Raw genomic sequence first — 19,138 nt, forward strand, 5'->3', positions numbered from 1 at the left:
AGAGTTTAAATATCAGGTTCTTAGAGTTTTGTAGCTGGTTCCTTAATGTATTTATTACTCACAGCTTGTTCAGTAATAGCTGAAGATGAGTTACATTCAAATACACTAGGAGGGCTTGCAATCTAAGGGACGCTTTTACTAAAGGGCATTAAGGGAAAAGGAAAGGAGATGGGATTTGATATACTGCCTTTCTGTGGTTACACTCAAAGCAATTTACATTATGTATAGATACTTATTTTGTACCTGGGGCAATGGAGGGTTAAGTGACTTGCCCAGAGTCATAAGGAGCTGCAGTGGGAATTGAACCTGGTTCTCAGGCTACTGCACTAATATTAGGCTACTCCTCCAAATAAAAACTTACCACAAAATGCATTAATGTGTTTTGAGGTAATTTGCCTATTTGCGCATGCTAATCCTGCATTAATTTTTGTATTTTTTCAGGAGGGGGTGTGGCCTGGGAGGGGAATTGGCGTGCCAGCATTATTTAGCTAGCACATTCTGTTTCACATATGCTAACAGGATAACATAGACTTAATGCAGGTACATTCAGCACCTCCTAAATATGAGGTGGTAAGTGCTCCCGTGGAAAACTTAGGGCCCTGTTTACTAAGGTGTGCTAGTGTTTTTAGTGTTTTACTATGGGTGTCTCTAGCATTAGCGCATGCCTATGGCGTGGCTTAGTAAACAGGGCCCTTAGTGTAGAACCTGCAAAAAAGAAAAACCCTTAAAAAACTGATATCGTAAATATGGGCTTAGCATGTTGGAAAGTCCCACTTTAAAAGATGCTATGCCCATATTTTATCATGTTTTATTAAAATGGCCCCTAAGTTTGTACCTGTGGCAATGCAAGGTTAAGTGACCTTCCCAAGATCAAAAGGAGCAGTAGCAACATTTGAACTGGGCTTCTCTGAATGTCAGCCAAGTGCTCTAACCACTAGGCTGCTCCTCCCCTTACATGTCTGGTTCTGTGAGATTTGGCATTTTTGCATGTAAGTGGCACCACATATACGTGTAAATGCCAGATACATGTAGATTACAAACTTGCTGTTTACCTGTGTAAGTACTAGCACTAAAACATTCAAAAACGTAAGCGATGCTGCTCTGTTTTTGGATATGTTTTTTGTACCATGGCTATCCTAACTGGTTGTGCTGGAAAATACATGTGTTTTTCCCATAGCCTTAGAAACAGTTTACAAAATGCTCCACGTTTAGTGAACCGTTTCTAAAATGCTCTGCAAAGTGAGACCATCCGGCCATGACCATCTCTCTTTTTCTACCTAGATGACTTATGAAAACAGGGCCAGTTTAGCCATTACACAAACTAAGCAGTCGCCTAGGGCAGCAGCTTTTGGGGGGGGGGAGGGGGGGAAGCTGCTGCTGTCAGATAAAACTATAAATTCTAATAGTTACACAAACTCAAAGAACCATTAGAGTGAGAAGCCATGATGATTGTATAGAACAGACAAGAGAAGCTGCTTTCTGGGAACAAAAATATGCTGGTTTAATGACAAATTTCAAGAAAATGGAGAAGACGGGCTTATATCCCGGAAGAAGCCTGAATGCTATCCAGTGAAACTGTGGCCTCATTGGGTCACTTCACGCCAACTATTTTTGCATCTAGTATTGATTATATAATTAGAAAGGTTTTGAACTGGAAACAATCGTTATAGTCAGCACTGCTCATATATTTATTTCATTAGAAAAGTTTGGAACTGGAATCAGAAGTTTAGAACTGGATTGAAAGTTTAAAAGCACATTTATTAGAAACACGGAGGGCCTGATATTGAAAGCAATTTAAGCAGCCACTTGGGGGGAGAGGGAAGGAAGGAGTGCAATTTTGCAGGGAGGGGGATTGGAGAAAAGGGTTATACATAATCCCTGGCGGCCAGCATTGGTCAAATTAGCCTCAGATATTGAATGCCTGGGCCTGGATATGGCTCAACACTGAGGGGTTCTTTTACTAAGGCATACCAAAAAAATGACCTGCACTAGTGTAGGCGTGTGTTTTGGATACGCACAGGTCCATTTTTCAGCGCGCCTGCAAGAAAGGCCTTTGGGGGGGGGGGTGAAAATAGACGTGCGGCAATATTAAAACCAGCGTGAGTCCATTTTCAGCATGAGTCCTTACCACCACCCGTTGACTTAGCGATAAGGTCTCATGCGTTAACCAGGCGGTGTAGTAGCCAGGCAATAGTTCCAATTTGACACACCTACAACACTCGTGGAGGGGCATAATCGAACGCGAACGCCCATCTCCATGGGCGTCTATCTCCAAGAACGGGTACGTGAAGGGGCGGGACAAACCGTATTTTTGAAAAAAATGGGCGTCCATCTTTTTTCCAATAATACGGTTTGTGCCAGCCAAATGCATCGGATTTGTGCGGATTTGAGCTGGGTGGTATCGGTTTTCAGCGATAATGGAAACCGAAGGCGCCCATCTCAAAAACGAACATATCCAAGGCATTGGGTTGTGGGAGGGGCCAGGATTTGTAGTGCACTGGTCCCCCTCACATGCCAGGACACCAACCAGGCACCCTAGGGGACACTTGTAATTAAAAAAAAAGTTAACTACCTCTGAAGTTGATCGTAAAACTGAGGACTTGAGTGTACTTAAATCTGGTAATTTTTAATTGTGAATTAAGGATGTATTTGTTTTTTATTTTGTTTTTTCTCTGATGAAGTACCTTTTCTGTTCAAGATGTAAAGCTTGATGAATAATGTAAAAATTATAAATAAATATAATAAAAATAAAAAAAATAAAAAAACTACCTCTGAAGTCCATAGCTCCCTTCCCTTGGGTGCTGACCCTTCCCCCCCAATCCCCCCCAAAACCCACTCCCCACAACTCTACACCATTACCATAGCTCTTATGGCTGAAGGGGGGCACCTAGATGTGGGTACAGTGGGTTTTGGGGGCGGTTTGGAGGGCTCCCATTTACCACCACAAGTGTAACAGGTAGGGGGGGATGGGCCTGGGTCCACCTGCCTGAAGTCCACTGCACCCACTAACAACTGCTCCAGGGACCTGCATACTGCTGTGATGGAGCTGGGTATGACAACTGGCAGATATTCTATTAACATTTTTTTTACAGTCTGTTTGAATAGATTATTATGTTCTATGAATTATTATCGGAGGTCATTGACAATCCTGCTGGCTGGATATAAAGCACTTTTTGGAAGGAGTCAGTGTATGGTTTGGCATTATAATGAGTATGTGCATAGCCAAACATTAACCTAGAGGAAGTAGCAGTGGACATGAAATAGTTTGGTAACTGGAATCCCCTGGTGCATCAACAGCAAAACGGAGGTCTTCACTGAGATAAGGATAAGTGCACTAAGTTTAATTTACAGGAAATTTATATGCACAAATGTTTATTGAATTTTGTGTCTGTAAGTAGATATTACAAGCATAATTGAACATTGAGGAGGGGGTTTTTTTTGTGGATCATTGCTTTTAACTCATGGGTCAAAACAAAGTAATAGAGTATTTGTGATAAATCAAGAAAGTTCTGAGGTCTTTTTTCTACTCTTAGCAAAATAGTCTTTTTCAAATAAAGCAGTTAGACAGTATACTTAATTTATAACAGCAACCAGCAAACTATTTATTTTAAACTCTTGCCATTTAATCACTGTTGTCTCAGGGCTAACCCCTGGGACTACTCCTAATGCATAGTTATCATGCAATAATACACCATTTTCATCAATATAACAACTTTCTTCATTGCAGCTAGTGATCCCACTGCTGCCATCTTCTGTGTTTATGTAAAACTGCTGCAACTGGAAACAGCACAGCAACACAACTAGATAACAGAAAACAGTACAATTTGTGACATCTTAATGTAGTTTTTAAAATTTAGGGCGTCTTTTACTAAGGCACGCTCACAATTTTAGTGCGCAGTAAAATTGTGGGTGCGCTAAACATTAGAGACGCCCATAGAAATGCATTGGCATCTCTAACGTTTAGCACACCCACAATTTTAGCGTGCGCTAAAAACGTGAGCACGCCTTAGTAAAAGACCCTCTGTGTTATTTATTATTTGTACATTTGTTGTATACCATCAAATAATATGTGCGCATCAGGGCAATTGTTTAACAGAACAGAAAAACTGATGACAATAATGAAGCACAAGACAGGTACATGAGGAGGAAATTTGTGAAAAGTAGGACAATAAACGTCCTTGCACACAATGAGGACAAACAGATACTTGCAAGCAGCTAGGTAGGGGCAAAGCAAAAAGGGCAGCATCAGGGCCCAAAGAGGGAGATGCAGACAGGCTTGCGGTAGAGCCACGTGCAGATGTCTGAGTGTGTGGCTTCTACCACAAGCGTAATACCGTGGCATATAAGAAGCAAATTGCATGGAAATTTTATGCACAGTAAATCTGTGGCAAATGTGGGGGAGCATGTCGGATGTATGTGCACAAAGTTTTGCAATAACCATGGCTTCTTGTGCGCATGTCCCAACCAAAAATGAAAGTGCCAGCACACATTGGTGATTCCTTTTTCTGTGCCTAAATATGAGGCTTGCCCAAATTGTTTCCTTTTGAAATATTTAAAAGGCTCATATTTAGGCACAGAACAGTCACTGATGTGTGCTTTCACTTTCAGTTTTGTTTAGAGAGGCAAACATGTTTGTTACTTACCATCTGCTTTTTAAACTTACACGGGCTTCCTTCGGCTTGCACAACAAGACAAAACCAGCACTGAAATGTGAAAGATTGACAAAAATCGTCTCTGTAAAACCTCCTACACTACCCTGGACCCTCGCTGAAAATTTCTTGCATTGTGCATGCGTCAACAGTGGACGAGGTACTCTCTGCATAGCACAGAATACCTAAAGTAGCTCATCAGCATACAAAATGCAACTTGCAACTGTGTCTTCCACACGACTTAACAGCTTCGCATAAGTCCTCTCATTGCTCGGCTCGTAGAACCAGTGTTCAATCCTTAGTGACCCCTTGGCTAAGCCCGTGGTTGTTTTCTGCATCAGCCTCAAAGGAAGCAAAGACCTGTTTGAAGAGGTTTTCCTGGTGCTGGACTCCAGGGGGGGTGATGCCAGACTAGTGGATGGGAAGAAAGGTTACCAGGGGAGGAAGGAGGAGAGGGAGGGAGAGATGCTGGACTCATGAGGGAAAGGTAGAGGGAAAGATGCTGGTGCAGGAATAAGGGAAGAAAGAGGGGTGAAGCTACACTTGAGGGGAAGGGAAGAGAAAATGGAAAGGGAAGTGCTGCACGTGGATAGAAGGGAAGAGAAGAGAAAAGAGGGGGAAGTGCTGCACATGGATGAAAGGGATGAGAAGAGAGAAACAAAGAAAAATGTAGGCAGGCCAGATTGGGATTAAGAGGGCCCAGAGGGAAGGAGGGAAGACCTACTGCATATGCCCCCAGCATGTACCTGTGGAAAGGAACCACAACAGTCAGTTAGGCTAAGTTGGATCCAGCCTGAGGCAGGCTGACTGGTGAAGTACTAAGAACTGTACTGATAACTCTGGGAACGAATCCAGAGTCAAGAGAAAATATTGCCTTACCAAGAGACTGTAGCGCATACAGCGGTCCTGCAGGAGCAGGCCACGAAGGACATTCTTCTGTTCAAAGACTGGTTTTGCATTTGATTTCTCCTTCCCCTGTGAACTGAACAGGACCCCCTTTCCCAAAACCTAATTTTGCTCACCTAAACCTGCTGCGTGTTGTCACCTTTTCTGGGCTACGAGGTAACCTTCGCTCACAGTATTGCAGGAACCCAGGTCCATATTCCACTCTAACTGTTACACTTGTGGTGGACAGTGTGAGCTGTCCAAAACTCACCAAAAACCTACTGTACCCACATTTAGGTGAAACCTGCAGCCCTAAGGGCTCTTGTAGTGGTGCACGGTTTGGGTACAATAGGTTTTTGGTGGGTTTTGGATGGCTCACCATATTTGCCATGATAAAAAAGAGGACACATGTCACACCCCTACCATGCTCCCTGTCACACCTCTGCCATGCCCCTGCACCGCAGTGTCACCTTGACCCCCCCCCCCCAAGAAAGCCAGATTCCCTCCCTCTCCCCCCATGTATGTCCCCTCCCCAATCTTTTTTCCATCCTCCCTCCATCCACCTTTTTTTTTATAGCTCATTCCATCCACATCCCCTCCCGTCCTGTGCTTCATCATGCCTGGTGGTCTAGTGGCCTCTTTGGGGCAGGAAAGACCCCCTTCTTTCCTGCCCAGCGCTGCCACAGACCTTTAGCTCCCGGCACCGCTTCAAAATGGCTGCCAAGAGTTCAAGCGGTGACCTTGCAAGACTTCTGCATGTTATGGCTCTATAAAGGAGGCATGATGAAGGTCAGTTGATCTGGTTGGAGTCAGGTGCAGTTTTCTAGCCCGTTTGGAATATTAGACACCCCCCCTCCTGAAGAAGCCAAAATTTTTGTGAAACCTGAATCCTGGTTGGAGCAATTGGATCTTTATTTGGACACCCTTTATCGAGCCTCCTTTATAGAGCCTATAATGTGCTGGGAGCATATGTCAAGCTACTATTTTTGACATCTAATGTCATTGAACTGTGCTGAGTTGCAAATTTATGAGGCTCCTATGAACAAATTTTGGAGCTCTTTTGAACGAAGGTTGCGATGATTGAGATAAGGGTGCCCATATATGTGTTTGTTGTATACACTTTGGGGCACTGTATTATTTCTGAGCACTTTCATTTAGCTCACATTTCTATTGAGTGATAGGTTACACATGTAAGTTTACACCCTGCCCATTCACTACCCACCTATGTGTATACCAGTCTGTCAAATATGAACTATGCCAGATACGTGCAGATTTACAAATTAGTTCTTAGGCAGAATATTGGCATTTAATTATGCATGTGCACACATATGCACAAATATGCCATTTTCTAATCATTTTCATGCATAATCAGAGTGTGAATGTTAGCATCTATTTTATAGAATTAGCCCCATAGTATGGCAGAGTGCCTGCAATGAAAAACTGTTACAAAACATATGGGACAATTTTTCTTTTTCCTTTTTTCTATAAGGCTTTTTTGCCAGGAAGAAAAACTTTACTAGGTTGTCAGCATGAACAGAAGCAGACGTTTCTGACAGTTGCATAACATACTTAGAAGAGTACTGCTGACAGTTGGAGATGGAGGAGTGGCCTAGTGGTTAGGGTGGTGGACTTTGGTCCTGAGGAACTGAGTTCGATTCCCACTTAGGCACAGGCAGCTCCTTGTGACTCTGGGCAAGTCACTTAACCCTCCATTGCCCCAGGTACAAATAAGTACCTGTATACAATATGTAAGCTGCATTGAGCCTGCCATGAGTGGGAAAGCACTGGGTACAAATGTAACCAAAAAATATATATATATTTCTTCTGGCGGCAGCAGCAGCCATAGGAAGATGGACTGCACTGACCAAAAGAAAATTAGAAATCTCTTCATCTGAGTCTATTTGCATATGCCAGAGCTCGTCCAAACACATCCATCAACTCTTCTTCCACTAAGTGTGTCAGTATGACAGCAGTTGGTTAACCAAAAACTATCCAAATGCCATCAGAAATCATCAATATCAACACTATGACAAGAAAAATTACAGCTAAGCAAAAAGAATAAATATTAGTTTAGATTTGGTAAAGATAAGATCTTGAAATACATGATAGTCTGCACATTCCAGTTCCCAATTTTAGAATTCATATCAAGATTAGATTAGTATAATTCCCTTTTAAAGGTTCTGCCTCATTACTAAATCAGAAGATTGCAACTATTACAGAACTGTTTTATGTGGCAAAATGTTTTGCATGTTACCCCATTTCTCATAGCAAAACATTTATTCTTGGCAAAAACATATCACAGGGAGAAAAAAAGGAAAAATTGACCCATAAGTGCAGGTACTCTGCCACACCATGAGGCAGGGATGGACTGACCATTGGAACAAGAAGGCAGTACCCGAGGGCCCACAACAGTAGGGGGTCCACTGTCCCCTAACCTCTATCTAGTTTAATCACTTTTGCTAGACAATTAGGGGCCTATTACCTTTTATGTCCAGGGGACCAGATCACTGTCAATCTGCCCCTGCGTGGGGGTAATTCTATAAAAATAGGTGCAAACATTTACATGTCGGCATATAAGTGCACATGTGTGCACTTGCATGATTAAATGCCAACATTCTCCCTAGGAGCTAATTCCATAAATTACATGCATATCTAACATAGTGCATATTTAACAGATGGCTGTATACATAGGGATGGACAGAGTGCACATTTTTCACATGCATTCCATGATTCGGAAATTGCATAGAAAAGGCAGGAATAACTATCACTTATGAGCTTTAGGAGGATGACTACAGAGATCCAGCTAACTTTAGGTGAGTTTTAAACCTCAAACTAGTCATCTATTCACCAAAAGTGAGCCAGTGAGTTTTTCTTGCTATTCTTACATGTGGACATTGGACCCTATGTTGGTTATTTTAGAAGCGCTATTCCTGTGTGTGGACATCTGAAACCTGGCATTTACACATCCATATTGAATGGATGTCCAAATCTCAATTTTACAAAGGTAGAATATGGATGACTAATACTGCCTGAAGTCCTGTGGGATATTGTTCCTCGTCAGTTACCTAACATTCTTTAGCAAAAATGCCCTTTTGTGTCTTAACTCTCAGAGTAAAACATTGGTTTGTTTCAATTCTTTAGGATACAGCATGGGTTGTTCTCACTAAAGACAGAGGGCTAATTCATGTTAGCCATGTCTTCTACCACCAGATCCATCCTTACCACTTGGCAGAATAGGCATCTGCTAGGATGGGAGAGTTCAGGGAGTGTAAGCATATCAGCACAGAGCCTACTCCTGCATCTCCTCTGCTGTCATCAAAACCTCCTTGCCTCTGCCTAGCTTCTCTGAAGCCCTGTAAACATAGTATTGGGCGTAGGGCCCTCTGAGTGCAGGCACGCGTTCAAGTTCTGCTGGGCTTCATCCTCTCTAACATCCTGCTGAAAGAGACAATATCCAGCAGAACTTGAGCATGTACCTACGATCAGAGACTCTGAGTCATTCATGCCACTTTACAGGATTTCAAGGTGGCTGGACAAAGGTAGAGAAGTAGGATGGTGATGGTTGGTGGGGGGTAAAGAATAGGAACAATGTGGGAGAGATGCTGGACATGGGTGGAAGGGTGAAGAGATGGGAAGATGCTGAACATGGAGGGGGAGAAAAGAAGAGGAGATGATGGTTACTTTGGTGGAAAGTAGAGAGGGGAAATGGAAATGCTGGGAGGGTAGGGCGAGGAAGGAGATATACTGGACATCTGGTTGGGAGAAAGTAAGAAAAGGAAATGCTGAATATTTATTTATTTCCATACACTTGATATACCGCAGAAGGCCTGAGCATTGGCTTTAAAGTGGTTTATACTTAATTAACAGTTATCAAGAGAGGTGAGGGCAGAGGGACCAGGCTAGCAGAGAGGAGAAGGGATAGAGGGGGTAGGGGTAAACAGGACTAAATGGTTGCAGTAATATGGGGAAACTAGGATGTGGATGAGTAGGAAGTGATGAAGAGATAGGTCTTCAAAGCCTGCTTGAAAGTGGGGATGGTAGGTTGATCACAGACATGGCATGGGAGGTTGTTCCAGAGTCTTGGGCCCAGATAACTGAAAGCAGTGTCAATAACATTGTTGAGATGGAGGACAGAAGGTGGGGGTAGAGTAAGTAGGTTGTTATCAGCAGATCTGAGGCATTAAAGGGGTGAGTAGGGAATGAGAAGTTTGTTGAGATAGAAAGGGGCAGTGGGAAGCTGAGATATATATACTAGTATGAGTAATTTGAATTTAATACTGGCAGAAATTGGATGCCAGTGTTCAGATTGCAGAAGAGAGGTATCAAGGTAAAAATGATGACCGTTATGGAGGAGTTTAAGTGCAGTACATTAAACTAACTATAGGTGTTTGATGCTATAGAGGGGAGGACTGGCAAAAAGGGAGTTGCAGTGGTCAAGACATGATTGACGAAGACAAGAAGGAGAGGACACAACAGAGAGGCAGGGAGGAGAGAACAAACAGATTGGACATGGTGGAGAGCAAAGAACAGAGAACTGGAATCTATGTGTGGATTAAATGTCAAGAGGAGTCAAATGTCACCCCTAAGATCTTGACTGAATCTTTGTATGGAAGGGGTTGACCATTAAGGCTGGGGGCCAGGAGAGAAGTGTGACATGAGGAGGGGAAAATAATTGCCTCACAATTGTTGAAAGGAAAAGTGGTGCTGGACCAGGACTTTATCAGAACTTTTCCTGATAAATCTTTAAAAATTTCATTCTATGCTGTGCTGGCTCCAGTCCCAAAATGGCTGCCATGACCTCTGTCGGCAACATCATGAGACTGCATCTGGAACTTGCAGCAACCATTTTCACTATGGAGACCACATGGGCAGCGGTGTGTAGGGATTGCTGCTGCCCCAGATCACCACTGGACCACCAGGACTGTAAGATAGGCCTATGGAGGTGCCTACTGTGGGTCCAGGAGGGGAGGGCTTCGTCTGTACAATGATAGAGGGAGGAGGGAGTTTGCAGAGGTGATGGTGGGACACCTCAGAGATGGAAAAGAATGGGAGGAATTCCAAATGCTATGGGGGAGGAAGACTAGGTCCAGTATAAACCAATTACATTTTTGATGCTTTTTTGGCCAAAAATCTGTTTTTTGTTTTTTTGTCTATTCTTTTATTCTGCATATTCCAACAAAAATTAGTTCAACACGGATTACAAAAGGAAGATAACCGGTACAGCCCAAGAATACAATAAAATCAATCAATACAAGATCAAATTACAATATAATTATAAACATATACAATTCTAACAACAATTATGTACAGTTTTTAATCTTATTACTACCATATATTATTGTTGTAAAACAAATCTTTCAAATAACCAGTAATTAACCAGAAATTATTAGGAAGAGTATTCCAAGGCTAGCTGCTTGATAAGAAAATGAAATTTCAAACAAACGAATATACTTTAGTCTATTAGGACTAAGAAAGACAGAAGACTATGTTGTCTAAAAACCCAAGAACTAGAGGCAGCTACAAAAATAAATAAAGGATATATATATATATTGAGGAGCTAACCCATTTAGGTATGGGGGAAAGAGACTTTTAATACTGCCTTTCTGTGGTTTTTGCAACTACATTCAAAGCGGTTTACATAGTATATACAGGTACTTATTTGTACCTGGGGTAATGGAGGGTTAAGTGACTTGCCCAGATTCATAAGGAGCTGCAATGGGAATCGAACCAGTTTTCTAGGATCAAAGTCCGCTGCACTAACCACTCTTGCCTCCATTGGAAGCCAATGGAAGTGAATATAGTACTGAAAAAATGTGATCAAATTTTGAAAGTTTATATTCAAGTATATACAGTATCTTTTTGGTTTCCAGACAGTTAACTTTCAAATCAAAAGAATCCTGAAAAAATCCAGTCAGTTGGCAATCCTCACTGCCTGAGTCCTCAGCACATCTGACAGGGCTCCCCTAAACTTTTCAGCCCTAAAACATATGCCTAGTTTGCCTATGTCTTAATCTGGTCCTGACCATGGGTTTTGCTCTTTTATTTATTTATTTATTTGCTGCATTTGTATCCCACATTTTTCCAACTATTTGCAGGCTCAATGTGGCTTACATTATGTCGCATTGGCGATTATCACTAACAGAATAAGAAGTTCAGCTTATTGTTACAATTAATATGCGAAGAATATCAGGTAAATTAGGTAAGCAAATAAATAGTACATAACATGTAGTGAGATCATTATATGAAATAATGTTCAATAATGATAATGTGATTGGAGTAATTAAATTAAAAGAGATCAATATTGGATTAATAATGTGGACACTCAGAAAATGGCTTGAAAATAACACACTCTGTTTCCCTAGTCTTTCCTCTTTCTGTTCAGTTTAAAGAGTGTATAGTGTGCAAACCAATGCAGGATCAGATTTAAGATTTGGCAGGTCCAGAGGATGAAACCAGGGATCCTCCCTTGGTGCTCAGAGCGCTGAGGGGTCTCCCTGGAGATTGAAAAGCAAAGGTGGGAGTGTTAGCCCAAAGTGCCATGGTGGTGCCTCTGTGAAGTAACACTGGTGGATTACCCTAAAGTGAATGGGAGAAAATTCCTTTATTAGCCTGTGTTCTTGGCACCTTCAACATCTGTCGGTCTAGGACAGACGTCCAAGTTCAGCCCTCGAGGGCTGCAGGCAAACCAGGGGCCTCTTTTACCAAATGGCGGTAAAAGGGGTCCTGTGGTAGCATTGGCATGTGAGTTTGACAGGCACCAAGGCACCCTTTTACCATCGTTGGTAAAAGGCTTTTTTTCTTTTAAATAAGGACATGGCCATAAGTAAGTTGCCACGTGGCCATTTTCTGGGGGAGCCCTGGGGGCTCCGGTAGTAGGCAGTAACTGAGCAGTGCATGATGCTGCCTGATTACAGCCATGCGTGGCCCCAGTGCTAGAAAATTCCCTCAGGAGCCTGGCGGTAGGACTGAATCGCCCCATACCAAGCCAGAACTACCCCTACCACCCTTTTGTAAAAGGGCCCCCAGGTTTGCAGGACTTCCCTAATGAATATGCATTACAATTAATAAACGGGTTAGACTTAAACTTTCTAATGGTCACTTAATTATTTATGTTATACTCTACATGACCTTACAGTTCTTTTAATAACACAATATAATACATGTATACATTACACATAATACATGATATACATATTTCCTTTATTCATCCACACTATGCTAGGATACCATCTCTGTTTTAACTCTGGGGCTGTCATTTGTTCCTACTGTGCTGTATGATGCTTTCTCGGTAAGGGTGCATTTGCAAAAGATTTTTCGTAAATTAAAACTTCGTGCTTATTTTGATGACAAAACTGCAGATTTAGTAGACGAACATTTGGAGCTACCTTTGGCTAGCAGTGATGTGGCATTTTCGGAGAAATATAAATTACCTTCGGTATGGATACCTCCGGGTATCATAGATTCCGCAGTGGATACTTTTCAAAAACTTGTTAAGAGAGATGTAGAGAATCTTGAAAAAAATAAACCTGTAGTCTGTAATAATCTGACTCGGGATCAGAGGAGAGCATTAAAAGAATTGAAACAAGATCAGTCAATCGTGATATCTCGCGCCGATAAGGGAGGCGCAATAGTCGTTCAGGATGCCTGTTATTATGAGCAGGAGGCATTACGTCAATTATTAGATTACTCCTTTTATAAACCAATAGATTCAGATCCAACTAAAGATTATATTATTCAGGTTTCGGATATGCTAAAGACTGCGAGTGAACGTAATATCATCACTCCTAAAGAGTTTAAATATTTGTTGCGGAAAAAACCTAATGTACCTTATATTTATTTTTTACCGAAGATCCACAAGTCGCTGATTGATCCTCCGGGTCGTCCAATTGTTTCTGGTGTGGGGTCATTGTTTGAGCCGTTGTCTCAGTATGTAGACCATCATTTGCATACAGAAGTGGGTAAAATTCAATCTTACATAAAAGACTCTAGCGATATGCTAGAATTTTTAAGTTCTATGCAGTTACCTCACGATCAAAATTTTATTATGTTGACATTAGATGTCGTATCCTTGTATACAAGTATTTCCCAAAAAGCATGTCTAGATATTATTGATCAGGTGTTACAACAACAAGATTTATCTCAATCGAAAGTTCAATTACTGCTAGACATGGCATCATTTGTGATTGAAAAAAATTATTTTCAATTTGGTGAACAGTTCTTTCTTCAGACTAGAGGGGTTGCCATGGGGTCTACAGTAGCCCCCATGGTAGCCTATCTCTATATGGCGAAGTTTGAGTCTTTGTATATATATATTTCTTCGTCTCTGACAGCTAAGATTGTAGCTTGGAAACGATACATCGACGATATATTCGTCATTTGGTCTGGTACTGTTGAAGAAGTTGGGACTTTTGTGGAATACTTGAATGGATGCGACACTAACATTCAATTTGTTTTACAATCTAAAGGCACTGCTGTCAATTTTTTGGATATAGATATCGAGTTATCCAATGGTCAGTTTTGTACAGGTGTGTATCGTAAAATGACGGATAAGAACACTATACTGCATTTTAACAGTCATCATCCGCGTAAACTAAAAGAGAGTATTCCTATAGGACAATTTTTGACGATTAAACGCTTGTGTTCTGATCATTCTACTTATAATGATCAAGCTGTGTTATTGTTACAACGCTTTCGAGCACGAGCACGAGGTTATCCTCAATATGCTATTAAATCTCATATAAAAGTATTGGCCAGTTCTGTCTATACATCAGAGTTTGAATGCTAAACCTCGTTTTGCATGTAATCAGGATAAAAATATGGGTGAAATTCTATCACAGAAAAGGTATAGTACCCATATGGGCGATCGAGGGGTAGGTGGTCATACATCATGTAACGCATGTGTATATTGTAAACATGCTATTTGCACCACGCGTATTTGGATACAATCTATCAACAGGTATTTCTACTTAAGATCAACTACAGATTGTAACACACAGAATGTGGTTTATGCAATACGCTGTCCGTGCCAGTTATGGTATATTGGAGAAACAACGCGGAAGGTTAAGATGCGTATTGCACAACACCTGAGCAATATTCGTTTGAAAAAAACTGAGACCCCTTTAGTTAATCACTGGTTACAATTGGGTCACTCGGTGGAGGATCTGCAGTTTGTTGTCATCAAAAGCTTGCAAGGCAATTATGGGAATGCTGAATCAGAATTAATTCGGAGAGAACAGCGGTTTATCATTAATTGGAGAACTGTGCAGCCTTTAGGGCTAAACAAGGAGGTAGATTGGGCTTTATTGATGTCAGTATAAAGCTAAGCACTGCATAAATTTAGAGTATTCAAGTTATCGTGATGTCATCACGTTCTCTGCTGAGATTCCGCATGGTGTGCTCAGTGCTTTAATGTGGCTGGTAGGATATTAGAAAAAAATGTATGTTTTGTTTGAGATGGTTTGGTGAATGTGTATGATTATGCCTTTTGTTGTATTATTTATAAAGGATCTCCTGAGGAAGTAAATATGAAACATGGCCTGTGTTGAGATCTGAGATCTATGAATGATATATTGAAGTAGTACGGATACCGGAAGTGGAACTCCGTTGTATGTAAATGTAAAGACTGAGCTTGTCAGCTGCATTTAACTAATTTGGACTCATCCTTCATGTGATTTCTGGATGTTTGATTAAAGGAATTAACAGCGGATGGACAGAATCTCAATGAGGATATAAGATTCATGAGATGATGTGTCAACTGTTTGGACATTGACTTGAGTTGTCTGAGCTGTTCAGATATTGAGAAGGTGGAAACAGTTGTAAGAACTAATGTAATTGGGACTCTCTTGATTCATTGGGTATGCCAGTGAATATGTTATGCGAAATTTCACTTGAGATGGTATCCTAGCATAGTGTGGATGAATAAAGGAAATATGTATATCATGTATTATGTGTAATGTATACATGTATTATGTTGTGTTGTTAAAAGAACTGTAAGGTCATGTAGAGTATAACATAAATAATGAATATGCATGAGATCTGCATACAATGGGTGTAGGCATGCAAATCTTTCTCATGCTTATTCATTAGGGATGCACTGAGAACCTGATTTGCTTGCTGCCTTCCAGGACTGAACTTGGAGAAGCCTGCTATGCCTTAATCTGGGCCTGAACCCAAAAACACTGTTAACCTAATTGAAAAGGGTCATTTTCACGTGGGCCAATTCACCAGGAGCCATAACTTTCAAAAACGTCTTCCCTGAGTATGGATTTTGATAAAATGCATGGGACAACATGGTTTGGGTGATATTTATTATATGTGCAAGTCAGAAAGTATTTTTGTTCTGTACTGGTCATAATGAAGACATATAGAGTAGGGCAGAGATCTAATTGCTAAGTTGCAAGCTAATCATATTTCTACATTCTCATTTTTTTTTCAGCAACCTGGACACTGAAGAATTATATGGTAAGTTGCTTTTTATAAGAGACCCAGGTGTATTATACCTTTTTTCCTGTTATTTTACTTTATCTATTAGAATTTATTTACTGCCTTTTTGAAGGAATTCACTCAAGGCAGTGTACAATAAGAATAAATCAAACATGAGCAATAGACTATAGAAGTTGTCAGTGGATCATAAATGTAAAATGAATACTCCTGACAAAAACAAACTGAGTTCCTGGATGCAAGCGGTAGTCAATAGGGGACTATGTTTAAACCTTATTTTAATCACATCAAGTTAATTTTTCTCTCCCTTGTCCAAATCAATGAATACATAAATAAATAACCAACTCAGAAGGCCAGCCTTCTCTTTTTTCACTAATTTTCTCAACATCTTATATAGTTAGTTAGTCTGTCGCTTCTTTCTACTCAGATGCTTGATTCCAAGAACAATTTGAACAGAGCAGATACTAATCCTGCAACATTCCCCCAGGGTTTTCCTTGGCATATAAATGAAAATAGAATTTTAAAATGTAAGGTCTGGCTCTTATATTGCAAGCCTCAGTGTGCACAGGTAGAATTGTATCTATCTATATATAGCTGTTTTATATTAATTCAGAGGACAAACACATTTTTAAAGCTAGTCTAACCATTTGTTCAGGTATTTGTACCTTCACTAACAAAATTCAGATGGATGTTGGCAGCATGAAGTACTCCACTCTAATAAGCAACTCATTCTAATTGTTCTCTATCAACAAATTATTGTATCTTCACTTAAACATAGAATTTGAAGAATTTGGAAGGCTTCCCAGATTCATTCAACAAAACTCTTTTAAAGGTAAAATTTATCTGCATATTTGAAAATCAAACACTGATCTGTGAAAAATTGATTTCAGATGTGCAGGAAATCTGCCTCATTGGATGCACATAACTTTATGTTCATATTGGATGCACAACTGTATAAGGAAATAACTCTATAACTGGGCACCTGGTAGGAGCCTATTCTATAAAAGAACAGTTGCCTGTGGGGCTCATTTTCAAAAGAGAAAAATGTCCAAAAAGTGTCATAAATCTGCATTTGGATGTTTTTCTCACAAAAACGTCCAAATTGATAATTTCAAAACCAATTTTTAGACATCTTTCTATGAAGTCCATCAGAAGTGTGATCAAATCACAAGGAGGCGTGTCAGGGGCGTGTTAAGGGCAGGATCTGGGCGTCCCTAAAACTTGGACACTTTTTTGCCATAATGGAACAAAACAAAAACATCCAGGCCTATAAGTTGGACATTTTGGTCTAGACCTGTTTTATTAGTAAGCCACAAAAAGTGCCCTAAATGGCCAGATGACCATGTGAGGTAATCAGGGATGGCCTCCCCTTATTCCTCCGGTGGCCACTGATCCCCTACCACCCCTTCCCCCCAATAATGTGATGCCAGCCTCAGATGTTATACTGGGGTCCATTAGTGCAGCATGCAGTTCCCTGGATTAGTCTAGTGGTGGGTGTAGTGAATTGCAGACAGGTGGACCCAGGCCCATATCTCCCCCTTTCTTACACTTGTGGTGAAAACTATGAGCCCTCCAAAACTCACCAGAAGCCCACAGTACCCACATATAGGTGCCCCTTTCACCCATAAAGGTTATTATAGTAGTGTACAGTTGGAGGTAGTAGGTTTTAGGGGCTCAGTAGACAAGATAAGGCAGCAGTGGTGAGATGTGTACCTGGGAGCATTTGTTTGAAGCCCACTGCAGTGCCCCCTAGGGTGCCCCGTTGCTCTTCTGGGATGTCTGTGTGGCCAGTCTACTAAAAATGCTGTCTCCTCCTATATCCCAATGGCTTGATTTTGTACATTTTTCACTTGGACATTTGTTTTTTTTCAAAAATGGTCCAAAAACATAAACATACAGAGCACAAAAGCATCTAGCAAACAGCCATTTTCTAATGAAACAGATACAAAAAATGCCCTCTGTGTATTACAGGACACCATGACATATCAATATAGGGCATTCTAACACCAAATCATATCAAAAACAGCAACAATATACTCCAATAATTTAGGCATAAGCACTTCAGCCAGCAATAGAGCTGGCATAGTGTGTGCGCTTAAGTTCCAGTATTTTCTAAATTATGCACATAACTGTGAGTCCAGCCTGACTTCGCCCCTATGTATGCCTATCTGTAAAATAAACGTGGAAGAAGACTTCGATCCAAGAAGTGAGCTTTTTTTTTTCGTATAAGAGCTCATTTTAAGAGAATGTTGGACAGTTTGTTTCCATATCTGCCAGCCCAATATTGGAATATGATTCCGTTATATGTTAAACAACTACCTAGTTGTGCTTTGTTTTTGCAAACATTTGAAATCTTTCCTTTTTCAGAAATTTTTAAAACCAACTTAAGTTGTACCTTATTCTGTTATATGCAGACTTTATGATAATTAACCATTGTTAGCAGCACAGAACTAGATATATAGGGTTAGGTAGAGTATAAGACCTGTGATTGTGATGTGCACATATTCACAAAATAATGCTTAGGCAGAATTTTGGCATGTGCACCAGGCCAGCATTATTGGGGGGGGGGGGAGCAAACAGGGCAGCTTCACTGGGCCCCACAGCTCCAGGGGGCCCCACGGGCCAGGCATCTCTTTCCTTTCTTCGCACCCCAGTCCGTCTCTTCCTCCCTTCTCGATCTTTTTAAATAATGTATTTCCCTTCTCAGAGGGGCCCCGGTATGGCAACCATTCTCACAAGCTGCCTGTGGCTACCCCCCAACTTTCCCTCTCTGCCGTGATCCGTCCCCTACTGACACAATTTCCTGTTTCTATTTGGACGGATCGCGGCAGAGAGGGAAAGTTTCGGGATAACCGGAGGCAGCTTATGAGGATGGCTGCCACGCCGGGGCCCTTCTGAGAAGGGAAATAAACATTTTAAAGAAGACCACAAGGTGAGTGGAAGGGAGGGAGATGGATTGTGGTGGGGAAAAGGGGAAGAGATGCCCGGACGTGTAGTAGCAATGCAGGTGGGGAGATCAGTGATGAGGGGGATCAGGGGCCCCATCATGTCTAAAACCGGCCATACATGTGCATGCATATGTACACATAGTAACATAGTAACATAGTAGATGACGGCAGAAAAAGACCTGCACGGTCCATCCAGTCTGCCCAACAAGATAAACT

At 41.2% G+C, this 19,138-nt stretch overlaps 1 protein-coding gene across 1 annotated transcript in view; it reads left to right on the forward strand.

The window, feature by feature from the left end:
* Positions 1 to 19,138, forward strand: part of NECAB1 (N-terminal EF-hand calcium binding protein 1) — a 298,151-nt gene that overhangs the window by 140,235 nt on the left and 138,778 nt on the right. The window contains exon 3 of the mRNA XM_030189726.1: positions 15,970 to 15,995. Within this exon, the coding sequence (XP_030045586.1) occupies positions 15,970 to 15,995 (26 nt within the window). The remainder of the gene's footprint in view (positions 1 to 15,969; positions 15,996 to 19,138) is intronic.

The sequence above is a fragment of the Microcaecilia unicolor genome, chromosome 1 (assembly GCF_901765095.1).
Source record: "Microcaecilia unicolor chromosome 1, aMicUni1.1, whole genome shotgun sequence".
In the NCBI taxonomy this organism is placed as follows: domain Eukaryota; kingdom Metazoa; phylum Chordata; class Amphibia; order Gymnophiona; family Siphonopidae; genus Microcaecilia; species Microcaecilia unicolor.